Source organism: Salmo trutta, unplaced genomic scaffold (assembly GCF_901001165.1).
Source record: "Salmo trutta unplaced genomic scaffold, fSalTru1.1, whole genome shotgun sequence".
Classification (NCBI taxonomy): domain Eukaryota; kingdom Metazoa; phylum Chordata; class Actinopteri; order Salmoniformes; family Salmonidae; genus Salmo; species Salmo trutta.
The window spans coordinates 710,894-737,901 of NW_021822308.1; the positions used below are offsets into that span (position 1 = coordinate 710,894).

The following is a 27,008-nucleotide window of genomic DNA, read 5'->3' on the forward strand; positions in this document are numbered from 1 at the left end:
GCTGCAGTGCGATGCAATACCTTTTCTATTCAGTTTACCACATTGTATGAGATCGGAGAAAATGCGCAGTTGCTGTTCATTTTATCGATTTTATGCACACCTTGAATTGTCCTTCTTCCTTTCCGTAGTGAGGGAATCCATGAAGCTCCGGTAAAACGAAACACGGTTTCAGTCCCCCGACATACTTTTCAGGCGATTGCTAGCTATCAAGCTCCATGAATTTGTCCCTTAATTGCTTCTCAGATAACTTCAACATATACCTAGGTACTGCAGTTAGCATGCATTTGTCATTCAACTTAGTTGTTTGTGTCGCTGACTTGGTTAGCTTGCTAACGAACGTGTTGCCATAAAGTTTCATACTTTACCTAGCTAGCAAGCTAGCTCTGGTCCAGGGCGGTAGTGTGCTTTACTATTAGACTCGACGAACGCTTCCTAAACGCCCTGGACCAGAGCTAGTGAGCGACTATCTGTCTAACTAAAGTAATATGTTTCCCCCCATAGACATCTATAAGCAGCATGGACAGTGAGTGCCTGGTGTTGTTGCCTCGGGTGTGCGCTGTACTAGCGGACCCCACACAGTCCCTACCAGATGACACCAGCCTCGAGAAACTGCTGGACTGGTTCACTGGTCTCACCAAGGAGGGTGAGGATACACACACACAGAGAGAAAGGTCTCACCAAGGAGGGTGAGGAGACACACACAGAGAAAGGTCTCACCAAGGAGGGTGAGGATACACACACACAGAGAGAAAGGTCTCACCAAGGAGGGTGAGGAGACACACACAAAGGTCTCACCAAGGAGGGTGAGGAGACACACACACAGAGAGAAAGGTCTCACCAAGGAGGGTGAGGAGACACACACACAGAGAAAGGTCTCACCAAGGAGGGTGAGGAGACACACACACAGAGAGAAAGGTCTCACCAAGGAGGGTGAGGACACACACACAGAGAGAAAGGTCTCACCAAGGTGGGTGAGGACACACACACAGAGAGAAAGGTCTCACCAAGGTGGGTGAGGATACACACACACAGAGAGAAAGGTCTCACCAAGGTGGGTGAGGATACACACACACAGAGAGAAAGGTCTCACCAAGGAGGGTGAGGAGACACACCGAGAAAGGTCTTACCAGCAAGAATAAGGAGAGACTTCCTATAATCTCTCTCACACACAGCGAGGATGAGAGACTACTGATACTTTACTGAATACTGGCCTTGTGATAGGTTTATAACCTTTGTTTATTTGACAATGTGTTACAGTACCGTTGGGCAGGAATAAAAGTTTGAGCCAAGCAGGCCACACCAGCTCTTCCTGGATATTGGCCATAGCAGCTCTAAGCGATCATGACCTACACAAATGACGCCCTGCTATTCCCTACATAGGGAACTTTTGACCAGGCATTATGGCACTGCAGTGCACTGTGGGAATAGGTTGCCATTTGGGACACAGACAATAATACTACCTAATAACACCTGTGGTGATGTTTTCCAGACCATGGCCTGACCCTGCTGGAGTCCTGCCCCTGTCTGGTGGACTACATATCCACTGTGTGTCTGGATAAAACTACACATCCCAGCATGCTTTCCTTCAGCCTCAAGCTTTCCGGCCTGCTGGCAGCCAGCCAACACGGCTTCAACCTGCTGCAGGTGAACTGACTGACTGACTGACTGACTGACTGACTGACTGACTGACTGACTGACATATTCAATCCATCCAGGTAGTATTGCATGGGTAGAGGGAAATGCACACAAATCAAATGAAATTGGATTGGTCACATGCACATGGTTAGCAGATGTTAATGGTCACATACACATGGTTAGCAGATGTTATTGGTCACATACACATGGTTAGCAGATGTTAATGGTCACATACACATGGTTAGCAGATGTTATTGGTCACATACACATGGTTAGCAGATGTTATTGGTCACATACACATGGTTAGCAGATGTTATTGGTCACATACACATGGTTAGCAGATGTTATTGGTCACATACACATGGTTAGCAGATGTTATTGGTCACATACACATGGTTAGCAGATGTTATTGGTCACATACACATGGTTAGCAGATGTTATTGTTACATACACATGGTTAGCAGATGTTCTTGTGAGTGTAGCGAAATGCTTGTGCTTCTAGTTCCGACAGTGCAGTAATATCTAACAAGTAATAAAACAAATTCACAACAACTACCTAATACACACAAATCTAAAGGGAAGAAAATATCCATATACATATATGGATGAGCGATGGCCGAGCAGCATAGCCAAGAGATTAGAGTTGAGATTATCCTGTCCTCCTACTCAGTTATTCAACCATCCATTCTGCTCTGACTTGCCTAGTAAAATAAAGGTTAAATAAAATATAAATAATAAATAAACTGATAAAGAAGACAGAAACACATACAGTTCCCATGAATCCCAACAGGTGTAGTCACTATGGTGATAGGATAGAGTCAGGTGTAGTCACTATGGTAATGGAATAGTCAGGTGTAGTCACTATGGTAATAGGATAGTCAGGTGAAGTCAATTTGGTAATAGGATAGAGTCAGGTGTAGTCACTATGGTAATGGGATAGAGTCAGGTGTAGTCACTATGGTAATAGGATAGAGTCAGGTGTAGTCACTATGGTAATAGGATAGAGTCAGGTGTAGTCAATATGGTAATGGGATAGAGTCAGGTGTAGTCACTATAGTGATAGGATAGAGTCAGGTGTAGTCACTATGGTCATAGGATAGAGTCAGGTGTAGTCACTATGGTAATGGGATAGAGTCAGGTGTAGTCACTATGGTAATAGGATAGAGTCAGGTGTAGTCACTATGGTAATAGGATAGAGTCAGGTGTAGTCACTATGGTAATAGGATAGAGTCAGGTGTAGTCACTATGGTAATAGGATAGAGTCAGGTGTAGTCACTATGGTAATAGGATAGAGTCAGGTGTAGTCACTATGGTAATAGGATAGAGTCAGGTGTAGTCACTATGGTAATAGGATAGAGTCAGGTGTAGTCACTATGGTAATGGAATAGTCAGGTGTAGTCAATATGGTGATAGGATAGAGTCAGGTGTAGTCACTATGGTAATAGAATAGAGTCAGGTGTAGTCACTATAGTGATAGGATAGAGTCAGGTGTAATCACTATGGTAATGGGATAGAGTCAGGTGTAGTCACTGGTAATAGGATAGAGTCAGGTGTAGTCACTATAGTGATAGAATAGAGGCAGGTGTAGTCACTATGGTAATGGGATAGAGTCAGGTGTAGTCACTATGGTAATGGGATAGAGTCAGGTGTAGTCACTATGGTAATAGGATAGAGTCAGGTGTAGTCACTATGGTAATAGGATAGAGTCAGGTGTAGTCACTATGGTAATAGGATAGAGTCAGGTGTAGTCAATATGGTAATAGGATAGAGTCAGGTGTAGTCACTATGGTAATAGGATAGAGTCAGGTGTAGTCACTATGGTAATAGGATAGAGTCAGGTGTAGTCAATATGGTAATAGGATAGAGTCAGGTGTAGTCACTATGGTAATAGGATAGAGTCAGGTGTAGTCAATATGGTAATAGGATAGAGTCAGGTGTAGTCACTATGGTAATAGGATAGAGTCAGGTGTAGTCACTATGGTAATGGGATAGAGTCAGGTGTAGTCACTATGGTAATAGGATAGAGTCAGGTGTAGTCACTATGGTAATAGGATAGAGTCAGGTGTAGTCACTATGGTAATAGGATAGAGTCAGGTGTAGTCACTATGGTAATAGGATAGAGTCAGGTGTAGTCACTATGGTAATGGGATAGAGTCAGGTGTAGTCACTATGGTAATGGGATAGAGTCAGGTGTAGTCACTATGGTAATAGGATAGTCAGGTGTAGTCACTATGGTAATAGGATAGAGTCAGGTGTAGTCACTATGGTAATAGGATAGAGTCAGGTGTAGTCACTATGGTAATAGGATAGAGTCAGGTGTAGTCACTATGGTAATAGGATAGAGTCAGGTGTAGTCACTATGGTAATAGGATAGAGTCAGGTGTAGTCACTATGGTAATAGGATAGAGTCAGGTGTAGTCACTATGGTAATAGGATAGAGTCAGGTGTAGTCACTATGGTAATAGGATAGAGTCAGGTGTAGTCACTATGGTAATAGGATAGAGTCAGGTGTAGTCACTATGGTAATAGGATAGAGTCAGGTGTAGTCACTATGGTAATAGGATAGAGTCAGGTGTAGTCACTATGGTAATAGGATAGAGTCAGGTGTAGTCACTATGGTAATAGGATAGTCAGGTGTAGTCACTATGGTGATAGGATAGAGTCAGGTGTAGTCACTATGGCAATGGGATAGAGTCAGGTGTAGTCACTATGGTAATAGGATAGAGTCAGGTGTAGTCACTATGGTAATAGGATAGAGTCAGGTGTAGTCACTATGGTAATGGGATAGAGTCAGGTGTAGTCACTATAGTGATAGGATAGAGTCAGGTGTAGTCACTATGGTAATGGAATAGAGTCAGGTGTAGTCACTATGGTAATAGGATAGAGTCAGGTGTAGTCACTATGGTAATAGGATAGAGTCAGGTGTAGTCACTATGGTAATGGAATAGAGGCAGGTGTAGTCACTATGGTAATAGGATAGAGTCAGGTGTAGTCACTATGGTAATAGGATAGAGTCAGGTGTAGTCACTATGGTAATAGGATAGAGTCAGGTGTAGTCACTATGGTGATGGAATAGAGTCAGGTGTAGTCACTATGGTAATGGAATAGAGTCAGGTGTAGTCACTATGGTAATGGTATAGAGTCAGGTGTAGTCACTATGGTAATAGGATAGAGTCAGGTGTAGTCACTATGGTAATAGCTCTTATCTCGACAGATGGAAGTTTCACCATATTGCTTACACCAATCAAATCCTCTCAGCTCTCCACAAGTGCATAGGATTTAGGGGTCCATTTGTGATTGGGCGTTGGCCTATCTTCACCTCCTAGACATTCGTTATCTCTTCATCCCATCTCAGGATCGATCCATCCTGGGCATGGCCTACGACAGCGAGCGCTGGCAGGTGGCTGGCCTATGGGAGGATCCGAGCGTGCGGATTGGCTGGATCCATGGCCTGAGTAACATGATGCGCCACACACAGGCCTTCCACTTCCTGGATCAGGCTGGTAGGTATGCTGCAACTGGCAACTCCAAAATCTCAGACTTCCGACTTCAGTACATTAAAGAGAACTGGGAACTGGTCATCCAACTCGAAATTCGAAGTCGGTAACTCGGGCATCTTTCTAGAGCTCCGACTTTCCAACCTGAAGATCACTGACATCATGATTTGAATGCATTTTGCTCCGAGTTCCCAGCTGTCATGAAAGCAACAGTAATACTACAGTAGTATACTATCTAGGGCAGCCTTTCTATGGGTTTCTATCAACAGCAGTACTACAGTAGTACACTATCTAGGGCAGCTTTTCTATGGGTTTCTATCAACAGCAGTACTACAGTAGTATACTATCTAGGGCAGCCTTTCTATGGGTTTCTATCAACAGTAGTACTACAGTAGTATACTATCTAGGGCAGCCTTTCTATGGGTTTCTATCAACAGTAGTACTACAGTAGTATACTATCTAGGGCAGCCTTTCTATGGGTTTCTATCAACAGGTTGGACAGTAGTATACTATCTAGAGCAGCCTTTCTATGGGTTTCTATCAACAGCAGTACTACAGTAGTATACTATCTAGGGCAGCCTTTCTATGGGTTTCTATCAACAGGTCGCGACAGTAGTATACTATCTAGGGCAGCCTTTCTATGGGTTTCTATCAACAGGTCGCGACAGTAGTATACTATCTAGGGCAGCCTTTCTATGGGTTTCTATCAACAGGTCGCGACAGTAGTATACTATCTAGGGCAGCCTTTCTATGGGTTTCTATCAACAGGTCGCGACAGTAGTATACTATCTAGGGCAGCCTTTCTATGGGTTTCTATCAACAGGTCGCGACAGTAGTATACTATCTAGGGCAGCCTTTCTATGGGTTTCTATCAACAGGTCGCGACAGTAGTATACTTTCTAGGACAGCCTTTCTTAAAGTATGGATTTCTATCCACGGGCTAGCTGACAACGTCACAAAAACCAAGCGCTCTTCAAAGGGGCAGAATGCAGTGTGTTGTTATGGTTCTGGATGGTCGAATAGCAACATCGACAAGAAACTGCCATGTGGGGAATCTGAAGTGGCTCATTTCAGTTCGTTTGAGCTTGTTCTGAGGTGGGGTTTTTTGTGTTTTTGCTTATATCGCAAAAAATAAATTGGTAGCTAGCTAACCAACAACTCTAACAATGAATTTGAGACATGTTCTCATTGTGCAACTTTATGTTTTCAATTAACATTGGAGATTAAATATAGTTTACATGTCATCAACAATATAAGCCAACCCTGTCTGTTTCCCCATAGTTGGGCATCCGTCGGTTTTGTTGCTAAACAACTAACCTGTCTATGTTAATGGTAGGTCTCGACATGTCAGAGTGACCTCAGTCGGGGTCTCAACATACTGTTGAGAGGTAAAAATAGTAGAATACGCATACTGTTGAGAATTAGAATAGTAGAATACGCATACTGTTGAGAGGTAGAATAGTAGAATACGCATACTGTTGAGAGGTAGAATAGTAGAATACGCATACTGTTGAGAATTAGAATAGTAGAATACGCATACTGTTGAGAGGTAGAATAGTAGAATACGCATACTGTTGAGACGTTGAATAGTAGAATACGCATACTGTTGAGAGGTAGAATAGTAGAATACGCATACTGTTGAGAGGTTGAATAGTAGAATACGCATACTGTTGAGAGGTATAATAGTAGAATACGCATACTGTTGAGAGGTAGAATAGTAGAATACGCATACTGTTGAGAGGTAGAATAGTAGAATACGCATACTGTTGAGAGGTATAATAGTAGAATACGCATACTGTTGAGAGGTAGAATAGTAGAATACGCATACTGTTGAGAGGTTGAATAGTAGAATACGCATACTGTTGAGAGGTATAATAGTAGAATACGCATACTGTTGAGAGGTAGAATAGTAGAATACGCATACTGTTGAGAGGTAGAATAGTAGAATACGCATACTGTTGAGAATTAGAATAGTAGAATACGCATACTGTTGAGAGGTAGAATAGTAGAATACGCATACTGTTGAGAATTAGAATAGTAGAATACGCATACTGTTGAGAGGTAGAATAGTAGAATACGCATACAGTTGAGAGGTAGAATAGTAGAATACGCATACTGTTGAGAATTAGAATAGTAGAATACGCATACTGTTGAGAATTAGAATAGTAGATTACGCATACTGTTGAGAATTAGAATAGTAGAATACGCATACTGTTGAGAGGTAGAATAGTAGAATACGCATACTGTTGAGAGGTAGAATAGTAGAATACGCATACTGTTGAGAGGTAGAATAGTAGAATACGCATACTGTTGAGAGGTAGAATAGTAGAATACGCATACTGTTGAGAGGTAGAATAGTAGAATACGCATACTGTTGAGAATTAGAATAGTAGAATACGCATACTGTTGAGAATTAGAATAGTAGATACGCATACTGTTGAGAATTAGAATAGTAGATTACGCATACTGTTGAGAATTAGAATAGTAGAATACGCATACTGTTGAGAGGTAGAATAGTAGAATACGCATACTGTTGAGAATTAGAATAGTAGAATACGCATACTGTTGAGAATTAGAATAGTAGAATACGCATACTGTTGAGAGGTAGAATAGTAGAATACGCATACTGTTGAGAATTAGAATAGTAGAATACGCATACTGTTGAGAATTAGAATAGTAGAATACGCATACTGTTGAGAATTAGAATAGTAGATTACGCATACTGTTGAGAATTAGAATAGTAGAATACGCATACTGTTGAGAGGTTGAATAGTAGAATACGCATACTGTTGAGAGGTAGAATAGTAGAATACGCATACTGTTGAGAGGTAGAATAGTAGAATACGCATACTGTTGAGAGGTAGAATAGTAGAATACGCATACTGTTGAGAATTAGAATAGTAGAATACGCATACTGTTGAGAATTAGAATAGTAGATTACGCATACTGTTGAGAATTAGAATAGTAGAATACGCATACTGTTGAGAGGTAGAATAGTAGAATACGCATACTGTTGAGAATTAGAATAGTAGAATACGCATACTGTTGAGAGGTTGAATAGTAGAATACGCATACTGTTGAGAGGTATAATAGTAGAATACGCATACTGTTGAGAGGTAGAATAGTAGAATACGCATACTGTTGAGAGGTAGAATAGTAGAATACGCATACTGTTGAGAGGTATAATAGTAGAATACGCATACTGTTGAGAGGTAGAATAGTAGAATACGCATACTGTTGAGAGGTTGAATAGTAGAATACGCATACTGTTGAGAGGTATAATAGTAGAATACGCATACTGTTGAGAGGTAGAATAGTAGAATACGCATACTGTTGAGAGGTAGAATAGTAGAATACGCATACTGTTGAGAATTAGAATAGTAGAATACGCATACTGTTGAGAGGTAGAATAGTAGAATACGCATACTGTTGAGAATTAGAATAGTAGAATACGCATACTGTTGAGAATTAGAATAGTAGATTACGCATACTGTTGAGAATTAGAATAGTAGAATATGCATACTGTTGAGACGTTGAATAGTAGAATACGCATACTGTTGAGAGGTAGAATAGTAGAATACGCATACTGTTGAGAGGTTGAATAGTAGAATACGCATACTGTTGAGAGGTATAATAGTAGAATACGCATACTGTTGAGAGGTAGAATAGTAGAATACGCATACTGTTGAGAGGTAGAATAGTAGAATACGCATACTGTTGAGAGGTAGAATAGTAGAATACGCATACTGTTGAGAGGTAGAATAGTAGAATACGCATACTGTTGAGAGGTTGAATAGTAGAATACGCATACTGTTGAGAGGTATAATAGTAGAATACGCATACTGTTGAGAGGTAGAATAGTAGAATACGCATACTGTTGAGAGGTAGAATAGTAGAATACGCATACTGTTGAGAATTAGAATAGTAGAATACGCATACTGTTGAGAGGTAGAATAGTAGAATACGCATACTGTTGAGAATTAGAATAGTAGAATACGCATACTGTTGAGAGGTAGAATAGTAGAATACGCATACTGTTGAGAGGTAGAATAGTAGAATACGCATACTGTTGAGAATTAGAATAGTAGAATACGCATACTGTTGAGAATTAGAATAGTACATTACGCATACTGTTGAGAATTAGAATAGTAGAATACGCATACTGTTGAGAGGTAGAATAGTAGAATACGCATACTGTTGAGAGGTAGAATAGTAGAATACGCATACTGTTGAGAGGTAGAATAGTAGAATACGCATACTGTTGAGAGGTAGAATAGTAGAATACGCATACTGTTGAGAGGTAGAATAGTAGAATACGCATACTGTTGAGAATTAGAATAGTAGAATACGCATACTGTTGAGAATTAGAATAGTAGATTACGCATACTGTTGAGAATTAGAATAGTAGAATACGCATACTGTTGAGAGGTAGAATAGTAGAATACGCATACTGTTGAGAATTAGAATAGTAGAATACGCATACTGTTGAGAATTAGAATAGTAGAATACGCATACTGTTGAGAGGTAGAATAGTAGAATACGCATACTGTTGAGAATTAGAATAGTAGAATACGCATACTGTTGAGAATTAGAATAGTAGAATACGCATACTGTTGAGAATTAGAATAGTAGATTACGCATACTGTTGAGAATTAGAATAGTAGAATACGCATACTGTTGAGAGGTTGAATAGTAGAATACGCATACTGTTGAGAGGTAGAATAGTAGAATACGCATACTGTTGAGAGGTAGAATAGTAGAATACGCATACTGTTGAGAGGTAGAATAGTAGAATACGCATACTGTTGAGAATTAGAATAGTAGAATACGCATACTGTTGAGAATTAGAATAGTAGATTACGCATACTGTTGAGAATTAGAATAGTAGAATACGCATACTGTTGAGAGGTAGAATAGTAGAATACGCATACTGTTGAGAATTAGAATAGTAGAATACGCATACTGTTGAGAATTAGAATAGTAGAATACGCATACTGTTGAGAGGTAGAATAGTAGAATACGCATACTGTTGAGAATTAGAATAGTAGAATACGCATACTGTTGAGAATTAGAATAGTAGAATACGCATACTGATGAGAATTAGAATAGTAGAATACGCATACTGTTGAGAGGTATAATAGTAGAATACGCATACTGTTGAGAGGTAGAATAGTAGAATACGCATACTGTTGAGAGGTAGAATAGTAGAATACGCATACTGTTGAGAATTAGAATAGTAGAATACGCATACTGTTGAGAATTAGAATAGTAGAGTACGCATACTGTTGAGAGGTAGAATAGTAGAATACGCATACTGTTGAGAGGTTGAATAGTAGAATACGCATACTGTTGAGAGGTATAATAGTAGAATACGCATACTGTTGAGAGGTTGAATAGTAGAATACGCATACTGTTGAGAGGTATAATAGTAGAATACGCATACTGTTGAGAGGTTGAATAGTAGAATACGCATACTGTTGAGAGGTAGAATAGTAGAATACGCATACTGTTGAGAGGTAGAATAGTAGAATACGCATACTGTTGAGAATTAGAATAGTAGAATACGCATACTGTTGAGAATTAGAATAGTAGATTACGCATACTGTTGACAATTAGAATAGTAGAATACACATACTGTTGACAATTACAATTACTAGCCAGCTATCTAAACTGGTCAGTTAGTCTAGCCAGCTATCTAAACTGGTCAGGTAGTCTAGCCAGCTATCTAAACTGGTCAGGTAGTCTAGCCAGATATGGTGCCTTCTGAAAGTATTCAGACCCCTTGACTTTTTCCACATTTTGTTACGTTACAGCCTTATTCTAAAATTGATTAAATCGTTTTTTCCCCCCTCATCAATCTACACACAATACCCCTTAATGAGAAAGCAAAAACTTTGAGCTCAGGTGCATCCTGTTTCCATTGATCATCCTTGAGATGTTTCTACAACTTGATTGGAGTCCACCTGTGGTAAATGCAATTGATTGGACATGATTTGGAAAGGCACACACCTGTCTATATAAGTTCCCATAGTTGACAGTGCATGTCAGAGCAAAAACCAAGCCATGAGTTTGAAGGAATTGTCCGTAGAACTCCGAGACAGGATTGTGTCGAGGCACAGATCTGGGAAAAGGTACCAAAACATTTCTGTAGCATTGAAGTTCCCAAAGGACACTGTGGCCTCCATCATTCTTAAATGGAAGAAGTTTGAAACCACCACGACTCTTCCTAGAGCTGATCAATCGGAGGAGAAGGGCCTTGGTCAGGGAGGTGACCAAGAACCCGATATGTCACTCTGACAGCGCTCCAGAGTTCCTCTGTGGAGATGGAAGAACTTCCAGAAGGACAACCATCTCTGCAGCACTCCACCAATCAGGCCTTTATGGTAGACGGAAGCCACTCCTCAGTAAAAGGCACATGACAGCCCACTTGGAGTTTGCCAAAAGGCACCTAAAGATTCTCTGGTCTGATGAAACCAAGATTGAACTATTTGGCCTGAATGCCAAGTGTCACGTCTGGAGGAAACCTGGCACCATCCCTACGGTGAAGCATGGTGGTGGCAGCATCATGCTGTGGGGATGTTTTTAAGCGGCAGGGACTGGGAGACTAGTCAGGATTGAGGGAAAGATGAACGGAGCAAAGTACAGAGAGATATTTGATGAATACCTGCTCAGGACCTCAGACTGGGGCGAAGGTTCACCTTCCAAAAGGACAATGACCCTTAGCACACAGCCAAGACAACACAGGAATGACTTCGGGCCAAGTCTCTGAATGTCCTTGAGTGGCCCAGCCAGAGCCCGGACTTGAACCCATTTGAACGTCTCTGGAGAGACCTGAAAATAGCTGTGCAGCAACGCTCCCCATCCAACCTGACAGAGCTTGAGAGGATCTGCAGAGAACAATGAGAGAAACAAGTGTGACAAGCTTGTAGAGTCATACTCAAGAAGACTCAAGGCTGTAATTGCTGCCAAAAGTGCTTCAACAAAGTACTGAGTAAAGGGTCTGAGTACTTATGCAAAGTGATATGATTTTTTTGTGCAACCGAATGTGTTATCTAATCCACAATTACGTTGATTCCCACCAGGCTGTAATCACTGCCAAAGGTGCTTCAACAAAGTAAAGGGTCTGTATACTTATGTAAATATCATTTATTTTTTATACATTTGCTAAAATAATCTGACAAACACTTAGCTGTTCTATGAGTGATCTGAGGCAGGCATTTAGACTACAAGCTGAACACCTCCCTCTGCAACTGGATCCTGGACTTCCTGACGGGCCGCCCCCCAGGTGGTAAGGGTAGGTAACAACACATCCGCCACGCTGACCCTGAGCACGGGGGCCCCTCGGGTGCATGCTTAGTCCCCGCCTGCCCCTCCCTGACTCCAACAGCATCATTAAGTTTGCAGACGACGCGACAGTGCTAGGCCTGATCACTGATGACGATGAGCTCGCCTATAGGGAGGAGGTCAGAGACCTGGCGGTGTGGTGCCAGGACAATAACCTCTCTCTCAACGTCAGCAAGACGAAGGAGCTCATCGTGGACTACAGGGAACTGAGACCCGAGAACGCCCCTATTCACATCGAGGGGGCTGTAGTGGAGTGGGTCGAGAGCTTCAAGTTCCTCGGTGTTCACATCACTAAGGATCTATCATGGTCCACACACACCAACACAATCGTGAAGAGGGAACGACAACGCTTCTTCTCCTCAAGAGACTGAAAAGATTTGGCCTCAGATCCTCAAAGATCGACAGCTGCACCATTGAGAACATTGTGACTGGATGCATCACCGCTTGGTATGGCAACTGCTTGGCATCCAACCGTAAGGCGCTACTAAGGGTAGTGCGTACGGCCCAGTACATTACTGGGGAAGAACTCCCAGCCATCCAGTACTGTTACCCCTGTGTTTACAGCCATGTTATTACCTAGTACCCCTACACATCAACTCAGTACTGTTACCCCTGTGTTTACAGCCATGTTATTACCTAGTACCCCTACACATCAACTCAGTACTGTTACCCCTGTGTTTACAGCCATGTTATTACCTAGTACCCCTACACATCAACTCAGTACTGTTACCCCTGTGTTTACAGCCATGTTATTACCTAGTACCCCTACACATCAACTCAGTACTGTTACCCCTGTGTTTACAGCCATGTTATTACCTAGTACCCCTACACATCAACTCAGTACTGTTACCCCTGTGTTTACAGCCATGTTATTACCTAGTACCCCTACACATCAACTCAGTACTGTTACCCCTGTGTTTACAGCCATGTTATTACCTAGTACCCCTACACATCAACTCAGTACTGTTACCCCTGTGTTTACAGCCATGTTATTACCTAGTACCCCTACACATCAACTCAGTACTGGTACTCTGTGTTTACAGACATGTTATTACCTAGTACCCCTTACACATCAACTCAGTACTGGTACTCTGTGTTTACAGCCATGGTATTACCTAATACCCCTACACATCAACTCAGTACTGGTACCCCTGTGTTTACAGCCATGTTATTACCTAGTACCCCTACACATCAACTCAGTACTGGTACTCTGTGTTTACATCCATGTTATTACCTAGTACCCCTACACATCAACTCAGTACTGTTACCCCTGTGTATACAGCCATGTTATTACCTAGTACCCCTACACATCAACTCACTACTGTTACCCCTGTGTTTACAGCCATGTTATTACCTAGTACCCCTACACATCAACTCAGTACTGGTACTCTGTGTATACAGCCATGTTATTACCTAGTACCCCTACACATCAACTCAGTACTGGTACTTTGTGTATACAGCCATGTTATTACATAGTACCCCTACACATCAACTCAGTACTGGTACTCTGTGTATACAGCCATGTTATTACCTAGTACCCCTACACATCAACTCAGTACTGGTACTTTGTGTATACAGCCATGTTATTACCTAGTACCCCTACACATCAACTCAGTACTGGTACTTTGTGTATACAGCCATGTTATTACCTAGTACCCCTACACATCAACTCAGTACTGGTACCCCTGTGTTTACATCCATGTTATTACCTAGTACCCCTACACATCAACTAAGTACTGGTACTCTGTGTTTACAGCCATGTTATTACCTAGTACCCCTACACATCAACTCAGTACTGTTACCCCTGTGTTTACAGCCATGCTATTACCTAGTACCCCTACACATCAACTCAGTACTGGTACTCTGTGTATAAAGCCATGTTATTACCTAGTACCCCTACACATCAACTCAGTACTGTTACCCCTGTGTTTACAGCCATGTTATTACCTAGTACCCCTACACATCAACTCAGTACTTTTACCCCTGTGTTTACAGCCATGTTATTACCTAGTACCCCTACACATCAACTCAGTACTGGTACTCTGTGTTTACAGCCATGTTATTACCTAGTACCCCTACACATCAACTTAGTACTGTTACCCCTGTGTTTACAGCCATGTTATTACCTAGTACCCTACACATCAACTCAGTACTGTTACCCCTGTGTTTACAGCCATGTTATTACCTAGTACCCCTACACATCAACTCAGTACTGGTACTCTGTGTATACAGCCATGTTATTACCTAGTACCCCTACACATCAACCTAGTACTGTTACCCCTGTGTTTACAGCCATGTTATTACCTAGTACCCCTACACATCAACTCAGTACTGGTACTCTGTGTATACAGCCATGTTATTACCTAGTACCACTACACATCAACTCAGTACTGTTACCCCTGTGTTTACAGCCATGTTATTACCTAGTACCCTACACATCAACTCAGTACTGGTACTCTGTGTATAAAGCCATGTTATTACCTAGTACCCCTAAACATCAACTCACTACTGTTACCCCTGTGTATACAGCCATGTTATTACCTAGTACCACTACACATCAACTCAGTACTGTTACCCCTGTGTTTACAGCCATGTTATTACCTAGTACCCCTACACATCAACTCAGTACTGGTACTCTGTGTATACAGCCATGTTATTACCTAGTACCCCTACACATCAACTCAGTACTGTTACCCCTGTGTTTACAGCCATGTTATTACCTAGTACCCCTACACATCAACTCAGTACTGTTACCCCTGTGTTTACAGCCATGTTAATACCTAGTAACCCTACACATCAACTCAGTACTGGTACTCTGTATACAGCCATGTTATTACCTAGTACCACTACACATCAACTCAGTACTGTTACCCCTGTGTTTACAGCCATGTTATTACCTAGTACCCCTACACATCAACTCAGTACTGGTACTCTGTGTATACAGCCATGTTATTACCTAGTACCCCTACACATCAACTCAGTACTGTTACCCCTGTGTTTACAGCCATGTTATTACCTAGTACCCCTACACATCAACTCAGTACTGTTACCCCTGTGTTTACAGCCATGTTAATACCTAGTAACCCTACACATCAACTCAGTACTGGTACTCTGTGTATACAGCCATGTTATTACCTAGTACCACTACACATCAACTCAGTACTGTTACCCCTGTGTTTACAGCCATGTTATTACCTAGTACCCTACACATCAACTCAGTACTGGTACTCTGTGTATACAGCCATGTTATTACCTAGTACCCCTACACATCAGCCATGTTATTACCTAGTACCCCTACATATCAACTCAGTACTGTTACCCCTGTGTTTACAGCCATGTTAATACCTAGTAACCCTACACATCAACTCAGTACTGGTACTCTGTGTATACAGCCATGTTATTACCTAGTACCACTACACATCAACTCAGTACTGTTACCCCTGTGTTTACAGCCATGTTATTACCTAGTACCCCTACACATCAACTCAGTACTGGTACTCTGTGTATACAGCCATGTTATTACCTAGTACCCCTACACATCAACTCAGTACTGTTACCCCTGTGTTTACAGCCATGTTATTACCTAGTACCCCTACACATCAACTCAGTACTGTTACCCCTGTGTTTACAGCCATGTTAATACCTAGTAACCCTACACATCAACTCAGTACTGGTACTCTGTATACAGCCATGTTATTACCTAGTACCACTACACATCAACTCAGTACTGTTACCCCTGTGTTTACAGCCATGTTATTACCTAGTACCCCTACACATCAACTCAGTACTGGTACTCTGTGTATACAGCCATGTTATTACCTAGTACCCCTACACATCAACTCAGTACTGTTACCCCTGTGTTTACAGCCATGTTATTACCTAGTACCCCTACACATCAACTCAGTACTGTTACCCCTGTGTTTACAGCCATGTTAATACCTAGTAACCCTACACATCAACTCAGTACTGGTACTCTGTGTATACAGCCATGTTATTACCTAGTACCACTACACATCAACTCAGTACTGTTACCCCTGTGTTTACAGCCATGTTATTACCTAGTACCCTACACATCAACTCAGTACTGGTACTCTGTGTATACAGCCATGTTATTACCTAGTACCCCTACACATCAGCCATGTTATTACCTAGTACCCCTACATATCAACTCAGTACTGTTACCCCTGTGTATACAGCCATGTTATTACCTAGTACCCCTACACATCAACTTAGTACTGTTACCCCTGTGTATACAGCCATGTTATTACCTAGTACCCCTACACATCAACTTAGTACTGTTACCCCTGTGTATACAGCCATGTTATTACCTAGTACCCCTACACATCAACTCAGTACTGTTACCCCTGTGTTTACAGCCATGTTATTACCTAGTACCCCTACACATCAACTCAGTACTGTTACCCCTGTGTTTACAGCCATGTTATTACCTAGTACCCCTACACATCAACTCAGTACTGGTACTCTGTGTTTACAGCCATGGTATTACCTAGTACCCCTACACATCAACTCAGTACTGGTACTCTGTGTTTACAGCCATGTTATTACCTAGTACCCCTACACATCAACTCAGTACTGGTACTCTGTGTATACAGCCATGTTATTACCTAGTACCCCTACACATCAACTCAGTACTGTTACCCCTGTGTTTACTGCCATGTTATTACCTAGTACCCCTACACATCAACTCACTACTGTTACCCCTGTGTTTACAGCCATGTTATTACCTAGTACCCCTACACATCAACTCAGTACTGGTACTCTGTGTATACAGCCATGTTATTACCTAGTACCCCTACACATCAACTCAGTACTGGTACTTTGTGTATACAGCCATGTTATTACATAGTACCCCTACACATCAACTCAGTACTGGTACTCTGTGTATACAGCCATGTTATTACCTAGTACCCCTACACATCAACTCAGTACTGGTACTTTGTGTATACAGCCATGTTATTACCTAGTACCCCTACACATCAACTCAGTACTGGTACTTTGTGTATACAGCCATGTTATTACCTAGTACCCCTACACATCAACTCAGTACTGGTACCCCTGTGTTTACATCCATGTTATTACCTAGTACCCCTACACATCAACTAAGTACTGGTACTCTGTGTTTACAGCCATGTTATTACCTAGTACCCCTACACATCAACTCAGTACTGTTACCCCTGTGTTTACAGCCATGCTATTACCTAGTACCCCTACACATCAACTCAGTACTGGTACTCTGTGTATAAAGCCATGTTATTACCTAGTACCCCTACACATCAACTCAGTACTGTTACCCCTGTGTTTACAGCCATGTTATTACCTAGTACCCCTACACATCAACTCAGTACTTTTACCCCTGTGTTTACAGCCATGTTATTACCTAGTACCCCTACACATCAACTCAGTACTGGTACTCTGTGTTTACAGCCATGTTATTACCTAGTACCCCTACACATCAACTTAGTACTGTTACCCCTGTGTTTACAGCCATGTTATTACCTAGTACCCTACACATCAACTCAGTACTGTTACCCCTGTGTTTACAGCCATGTTATTACCTAGTACCCCTACACATCAACTCAGTACTGGTACTCTGTGTATACAGCCATGTTATTACCTAGTACCCCTACACATCAACCTAGTACTGTTACCCCTGTGTTTACAGCCATGTTATTACCTAGTACCCCTACACATCAACTCAGTACTGTTACCCCTGTGTTTACAGCCATGTTATTACCTAGTACCCCTACACATCAACTCAGTACTGGTACTCTGTGTATACAGCCATGTTATTACCTAGTACCACTACACATCAACTCAGTACTGTTACCCCTGTGTTTACAGCCATGTTATTACCTAGTACCCTACACATCAACTCAGTACTGGTACTCTGTGTATAAAGCCATGTTATTACCTAGTACCCCTAAACATCAACTCACTACTGTTACCCCTGTGTATACAGCCATGTTATTACCTAGTACCACTACACATCAACTCAGTACTGTTACCCCTGTGTTTACAGCCATGTTATTACCTAGTACCCCTACACATCAACTCAGTACTGGTACTCTGTGTATACAGCCATGTTATTACCTAGTACCCCTACACATCAACTCAGTACTGTTACCCCTGTGTTTACAGCCATGTTATTACCTAGTACCCCTACACATCAACTCAGTACTGTTACCCCTGTGTTTACAGCCATGTTAATACCTAGTAACCCTACACATCAACTCAGTACTGGTACTCTGTATACAGCCATGTTATTACCTAGTACCACTACACATCAACTCAGTACTGTTACCCCTGTGTTTACAGCCATGTTATTACCTAGTACCCCTACACATCAACTCAGTACTGGTACTCTGTGTATACAGCCATGTTATTACCTAGTACCCCTACACATCAACTCAGTACTGTTACCCCTGTGTTTACAGCCATGTTATTACCTAGTACCCCTACACATCAACTCAGTACTGTTACCCCTGTGTTTACAGCCATGTTAATACCTAGTAACCCTACACATCAACTCAGTACTGGTACTCTGTGTATACAGCCATGTTATTACCTAGTACCACTACACATCAACTCAGTACTGTTACCCCTGTGTTTACAGCCATGTTATTACCTAGTACCCTACACATCAACTCAGTACTGGTACTCTGTGTATACAGCCATGTTATTACCTAGTACCCCTACACATCAGCCATGTTATTACCTAGTACCCCTACATATCAACTCAGTACTGTTACCCCTGTGTTTACAGCCATGTTAATACCTAGTAACCCTACACATCAACTCAGTACTGGTACTCTGTGTATACAGCCATGTTATTACCTAGTACCACTACACATCAACTCAGTACTGTTACCCCTGTGTTTACAGCCATGTTATTACCTAGTACCCCTACACATCAACTCAGTACTGGTACTCTGTGTATACAGCCATGTTATTACCTAGTACCCCTACACATCAACTCAGTACTGTTACCCCTGTGTTTACAGCCATGTTATTACCTAGTACCCCTACACATCAACTCAGTACTGTTACCCCTGTGTTTACAGCCATGTTAATACCTAGTAACCCTACACATCAACTCAGTACTGGTACTCTGTATACAGCCATGTTATTACCTAGTACCACTACACATCAACTCAGTACTGTTACCCCTGTGTTTACAGCCATGTTATTACCTAGTACCCCTACACATCAACTCAGTACTGGTACTCTGTGTATACAGCCATGTTATTACCTAGTACCCCTACACATCAACTCAGTACTGTTACCCCTGTGTTTACAGCCATGTTATTACCTAGTACCCCTACACATCAACTCAGTACTGTTACCCCTGTGTTTACAGCCATGTTAATACCTAGTAACCCTACACATCAACTCAGTACTGGTACTCTGTGTATACAGCCATGTTATTACCTAGTACCACTACACATCAACTCAGTACTGTTACCCCTGTGTTTACAGCCATGTTATTACCTAGTACCCTACACATCAACTCAGTACTGGTACTCTGTGTATACAGCCATGTTATTACCTAGTACCCCTACACATCAGCCATGTTATTACCTAGTACCCCTACATATCAACTCAGTACTGTTACCCCTGTGTATACAGCCATGTTATTACCTAGTACCCCTACACATCAACTCAGTACTGGTACTCTGTGTATACAGCCATGTTATTACCTAGTACCCCTACACATCAACTCAGTACTGGTACTTTGTGTATACAGCCATGTTATTACCTAGTACCCCTACACATCAACTCAGTACTGGTACTTTGTGTATACAGCCATGTTATTACCTAGTACCCCTACACATCAACTCAGTACTGGTACCCCTGTGTTTACATCCATGTTATTACCTAGTACCCCTACACATCAACCCTGTACTGGTACTCTGTGTATACAGCCATGTTATTACCTAGTACCCCTACACATCAACTCAGTACTGTTACCCCTGTGTTTACAGCCATGTTATTACCTAGTACCCCTACACATCAACTCAGTGCTGTTACCCCTGTGTTTACAGCCATGTTATTACCTAATACCCCTACACATCAACTCAGTACTGGTACCCCTGTGTTTACAGCCATGTTATTACCTAGTACCCCTACACATCAACTCAGTACTGGTACTCTGTGTTTACATCCATGTTATTACCTAGTACCCCTACACATCAACTCAGTACTGTTACCCCTGTGTATACAGCCATGTTATTACCTAGTACCCCTACACATCAACTCACTACTGTTACCCCTGTGTTTACAGCCATGTTATTACCTAGTACCCCTACACATCAACTCAGTACTGGTACTCTGTGTATACAGCCATGTTATTACCTAGTACCCCTACACATCAACTCAGTACTGGTACTTTGTGTATACAGCCATGTTATTACATAGTACCCCTACACATCAACTCAGTACTGGTACTCTGTGTATACAGCCATGTTATTACCTAGTACCCCTACACATCAACTCAGTACTGGTACTTTGTGTATACAGCCATGTTATTACCTAGTACCCCTACACATCAACTCAGTACTGGTACTTTGTGTATACAGCCATGTTATTACCTAGTACCCCTACACATCAACTCAGTACTGGTACCCCTGTGTTTACATCCATGTTATTACCTAGTACCCCTACACATCAACTCAGTACTGTTACCTCTGTGTTTACAGCCATGTTATTACCTAGTACCCCTACACATCAACCCTGTACTGGTACTCTGTGTATACAGCCATGTTATTACCTAGTACCCCTACACATCAACTCAGTACTGGTACTCTGTGTTTACAGCCATGTTATTACCTAGTACCCCTACACATCAACTCAGTACTGTTACCCCTGTGTTTACAGACATGTTATTACCTAGTACCCCTACACATCAACTCAGTACTGGTACTCTGTGTATAAATCCATGTTATTACCTAGTACCCCTACACATCAACTCAGTACTGTTACCCCTGTGTTTACAGCCATGTTATTACCTAGTACCCCTACACATCAACTCAGTACTGGTACTCTGTGTATAAAGCCATGTTATTACCTAGTACCCCTACACATCAACTCAGTACTGTTACCCTTGTGTTTACAGCCATGTTATTACCTAGTACCCCTACACATCAACTCAGTACTGGTACTCTGTGTATACAGCCATGTTATTACCTAGTACCCCTACACATCAACTTAGTACTGTTACCCCTGTGTTTACAGCCATGTTATTACCTAGTACCCTACACATCAACTCAGTACTGTTACCCCTGTGTTTACAGCCATGTTATTACCTAGTACCCCTACACATCAACTCAGTACTGGTACTCTGTGTATACAGCTATGTTATCGTTACTCGTTGTGTATTTATTATTTTGTGTTTTACTTCTCTATTGTCTTCTCTCCTCATTGTTGGGAAGGGCCCGTAAGTAAGCAGTTCACTGTTAGTCTACACCTGTTGTTTACGAAGAATGTGACAAATGAAAATGTTTGTTTGTATCTCCTCAGGCCTGACCAAACCCCTCCTCCAGCTACAGACTGACCCCAGCCTATTCGTCGCCTCGGCCGCAATTCACCTCCTGGCCCGCCTCCTAACCTTCCACCAGCCAGCTACAACCTCACACACAACCCAGGGGAATGGCCTCACTGTTCCACCCAATAAGGAAGAGGTAGAATTGGACGTAACCATGGAGACAAGTCCAGGAAGCGGGTGTTCCATCACCATGGAGATCTTGAAGCACCTGGAGAGCTCTCTGGAGTCAGACAGCCACACCCAGGTACGATTGGTTGATTGAGAATATATCTTCTTTTACAGCAGTACCCATAGAGGAGATGGGGGGGAAAGGAAAGGAGGGGGAGGGGAAGAGAAGGAGTGCTTGAAGACAGATAAATATCCACTTTTCACTATGTTCAGACCACATAACAGGGCAACAATATGTTATTTTCTATTTTTATATGTGATAACGTGCATCTATATGTACAGTGCGGTCATATTTGAATGCAGCAAATAATTCCATAGCCGCAGGCAGAACAGTTGAAACTGGAGCAGCAGCACGGCCAGGTGGACTGGGGACAGCAAGGAGTCATCATGCCAGGTAGTCCTGAGGCATGGTCCTAGGGCTCAGGTCCTCCGAGAGAGAGAAAGAAAGAAAGAAAGAGAATTAGAGAGAGCATATTTAAATTCACACAGGACACCGGATAAGACAGGAGAAATACTCCAGATGTAACAGACTGACCCAAGCCACCCGACACATAAACTACTGCAGCATAAATACTGGAGGCTGAGACAGGAGAGGTCAGGAGACACTGTGGCCCCATCCGATGATACCCCCAGACAGGGCCAAACAGGCAAGATAAAACCCCACCCACTTTGCCAAAGCACAGCCCCCACACCACTAGAGGGATATCTTCAAACACCAACTTACCATCCTGAGACAAGGCCGAGTATAGCCCACAAAGATCTCCGCCACGGCACAACCCAAAGGGGGGCGCCAACCCAGACAGGCAGGCCAGAGTAGGTATGGCCTCTGTCTTTAACCAGAGTATTAACATGGTTCATCATGGTAGGGATGGACTGTCTTTAACCAGAGTCTTAACATGGTTCATCATGGTAGGGATGGACTGTCTTTAACCAGAGTCTTAACATGGTTCATCATGGTAGGGATGGACTGTCTTTAACCAGAGTCTTAACATGGTTTATCATGGTAGGGATGGACTGTCTTTAACCAGAGTCTTAACATGGTTTATCATGGTAGGGATGGACTGTCTTTAACCAGAGTCTTAACATGGTTTATCATGGTAGGGATGGACTGTCTTTAACCAGAGTCTTAACATGGTTCACCATGGTAGGGATGGACTGTCTTTAACCAGAGTCTTAACATGGTTCATCATGGTAGGGATGGACTGTCTTTAACCAGAGTCTTAACATGGTTCATCATGGTAGGGATGGACTGTCTTTAACCAGAGTCTTAACATGGTTTATCATGGTAGGGATGGACTGTCTTTAACCAGAGTCTTAACATGTTTTATCATGGTAGGGATGGACTCTGTCTTTAACTAAAGATAAAACATTTTTTAAATAATGTGAAACTATTTGTTGTTCCATGTAGAACATTCCAAGGAATAATAATAATAATAAATATAAGCCATAATAAACTCAATCAAATGTCTGTATATCAAAAAGAAGACAGGTTTTGTTTTGTAACCCTGAAAAATGTATTTGAACTTGTTGAGCCTCGTTTGAAATGATCACTTCTTAGAAGAACTGTTCCTGACGTGATGAGAATCACCAGGGGTGGAGAAGTACCACACTGTGTCATACTGTATAGAAATCATTTCCATATTATTAGTCAAACCCTTTTCTTGTTTTTATTTACGGATAGCCAGGGGGCACGCTCCAACACTCAGACATCATTCACATATAGCCAGGGGGCACGCTCCAACACTCAGACATCATTTACAGATAGCCAGGGGCACGCTCCAACACTCAGACATCATTTACAGATAGCCAGGGGGCACGCGCCAACACTCAGACATAATTTACGGATGAAGCGTGTATGTTTAGTGAGTCCACCAGATCAGAGGCAGTAGGGATGACCAGGGATGTTCTCTGTTTAGTGAGTCCACCAGATCAGAGCCAGTAGGGATGACCAGGGATGTTCTCTGTTTAGTGAGTCCACCAGATCAGAGGCAGTAGGGATGACCAGGGATCTTCTCTGTTTAGTGAGTCCCCCAGATCAGAGGCAGTAGGGATGACCAGGGATGTTCTCTTGAGTCCGCCAGATCAGAGGCAGTAGGGATGACCAGGGATGTTCTCTGTTTAGTGAGTCCCCCAGATCAGAGGCAGTAGGGATGACCAGGGATGTTCTCTGTTGAGTGAGTCCGCCAGATCAGAGGCAGTAGGGATGACCAGGGATGTTCTCTGTTGAGTGAGTCCACCAGATCAGAGGCAGTAGGGATGACCAGGGATGTTCTCTGTTTAGTGAGTCCCCCAGATCAGAGGCAGTAGGTATTTTAGGATTTGTTATCTGTAATAGTTATGATAAATGAGATGTTGTTGCTCACTGTTGGCATATAGATAAATGTGGACATATTGCTATAAAAATCTTATTTTTGTTGTTTTTGAGCACTCTGTTACAGCGCCACCTATAGGCCAATCTGTGACATTATGTTTTACCATGTTACTCATGGCCTAGTTATTTACATTTTGTACCCCTTTTTCTCCCCAATTTCATGGTATCCAATTGGTAGTTACAGTCTTGTCTCATCCCTGCAACTCCCTTACGGACTCGGGAGAGGCGAAGGTCAAGAGCCATGCGTCCTCTGAAACATGGCCCTGTCAAGTCGCACTGCTTCTTGACACACTGCTCCCTTACCCCGGAAGCCAGCCGCACCCATATGTCGGAGGAAACACCGTACAACTGGCTCCCGGCCGGCAAAAAGAGTCGCTAGAGCACGATGGGACAAGGACGTCCTGGCTGGTCAAATCCTCCCCTAACCCGGACGACACTGGGCCAATTGTGCGCCGCCTCATGGGTCTCCCGGTCGCGGCCGGCTGCGACACAGCCCGGGATCGAACCCTGATCTGTAGTGATGCCTCTAGCACTGCGGATGCATTGCCTTAGACCGCTGTGCTGCTCGCGAGGACCTAAGGCCTCTAGTTTCTGGGTGCCAACTTAGAATAAAGTGAACAATCTATGCTTGAGTTACTTGACCATGTCAACAAAATATATAGATTTATGAGAATAACAACAGGTTTCACGCTGCGAACCCTTAATAAGGATATTTTATAAAGGTGTTTCTAATGGTCTTCTATTGTTATGATGTGTCACCAGGTGCTCCAGGGGCTGAGGCTGCTGGCCCTGACTCTCCCCAAGCTGGAAGCTCCTCTCCGGGGCTGGGTGATCAGGCGAGTCCTGAGGCCTCTGGAGGGGTTGGTCCTAGAAGGCCGCAGAGCAGTCACACAGCCTTTAATGGACGTCCTACTGGCTACATACAGGTGTGTTTGGTAATTTAACGGAATTATGGCGATGGTTGATTCTGAACATCGCTTATGTTTCCAAGGTAACCAGGTTGCTACGTCAACGTGGTGTTTATTTAGTACTAAAAAGGAGGGGGGAAAATCACTGAAACGGGGAGGGACTACATGGACTTGTCCAATAAGATTAGTCTCCCTCTCTCTGTCCTCACTCAGTCCTACACACACACACACACACACACACCTTGTAATATGAACATTTAACGTAAGATTGTTCAATAAGATTGTCAAGTTTTGTTTTGCAGGTCCGGTCCGTGTGACTCCAGACTCGTCTCTCTGATGGCGTCCATGTTGAACTCCCAGAATCCCTCTGACGCTGCGCTGTGTGCCGCCGCCACCCTCCATCCGGAGACCTGGTAACAGACACACGCTATTCCGTGGCCAGCGTAGCTGACTGACTAACTGGGTATTGTTTCAGTCCTCCAGGCCTCAGACAGAAGGGCGTAGCTGACTGACTAACTGGGTATTGTTTCAGTCCTCCAGGCCTCAGACAGAAGGGCGTAGCTGACTGACTAACTGGGTATTGTTTCAGTCCTCCAGGCCTCAGACAGAAGGGCGTAGCTGACTGACTAACTGGGTATTGTTTCAGTCCTCCAGGCCTCAGACAGAAGGGCGTAGCTGACTGACTAACTGGGTATTGTTTCAGTCCTCCAGGCCTCAGACAGAAGGGCGTAGCTGACTGACTAACTGGGTATTGTTTCAGTCCTCCAGGCCTCAGACAGAAGGGCGTAGCTGACTGACTAACTGGGTATTGTTTCAGTCCTCCAGGCCTCAGACAGAAGGTCGTAGCTGACTGACTAACTGGGTATTGTTTCAGTCCTCCAGGCCTCAGACAGAAGGTCGTAGCTGACTGACTAACTGGGTATTGTTTCAGTCCTCCAGGCCTCAGACAGAAGGTCGTAGCTGACTGACTAACTGGGTATTGTTTCAGTCCTCCAGGCCTCAGACAGAAGGGCGTAGCTGACTGACTAACTGGGTATTGTTTCAGTCCTCCAGGCCTCAGACAGAAGGTCGTAGCTGACTGACTAACTGGGTATTGTTTCAGTCCTCCAGTCCTCAGACAGAAGGGCGTAGCTGACTTACTAACTGGGTATTGTTTCAGTCCTCCAGGCCTCAGACAGAAGGTCGTAGCTGACTGACTAACTGGGTATTGTTTCAGTCCTCCAGGCCTCAGACAGAAGGGCGTAGCTGACTGACTAACTGGGTATTGTTTCAGTCCTCCAGGCCTCAGACAGAAGGTCGTAGCTGACTGACTAACTGGGTATTGTTTCAGTCCTCCAGGCCTCAGACAGAAGGGCGTAGCTGACTGACTAACTGGGTATTGTTTCAGTCCTCCAGGCCTCAGACAGAAGGTCGTAGCTGACTGACTAACTGGGTATTGTTTCAGTCCTCCAGGCCTCAGACAGAAGGTCGTAGCTGACTGACTAACTGGGTATTGTTTCAGTCCTCCAGGCCTCAGACAGAAG

General features: G+C 42.9%; 1 protein-coding gene across 4 annotated transcripts in view; it reads left to right on the forward strand.

The window, feature by feature from the left end:
• The window catches only part of LOC115181686 (BRCA1-associated ATM activator 1), a 60,025-nt gene that overhangs the window by 20,388 nt on the left and 12,629 nt on the right, over positions 1-27,008 (forward strand). For 2 of the 4 annotated variants that reach the window (XM_029743517.1, XM_029743518.1), the window contains exons 2-7: positions 502-643; positions 1,490-1,644; positions 4,991-5,138; positions 22,014-22,282; positions 25,340-25,503; positions 25,788-25,898. In XM_029743517.1, the coding sequence (XP_029599377.1) occupies positions 517-643; positions 1,490-1,644; positions 4,991-5,138; positions 22,014-22,282; positions 25,340-25,503; positions 25,788-25,898 (974 nt within the window). In that variant the 5' untranslated portion in view covers positions 502-516. Of the gene's footprint in view, positions 1-65; positions 265-501; positions 644-1,489; positions 1,645-4,990; positions 5,139-22,013; positions 22,283-25,339; positions 25,504-25,787; positions 25,899-27,008 lie in introns of those variants that run through there. The other 2 variants (XM_029743516.1, XM_029743519.1) reach the window with 2 other exon arrangements.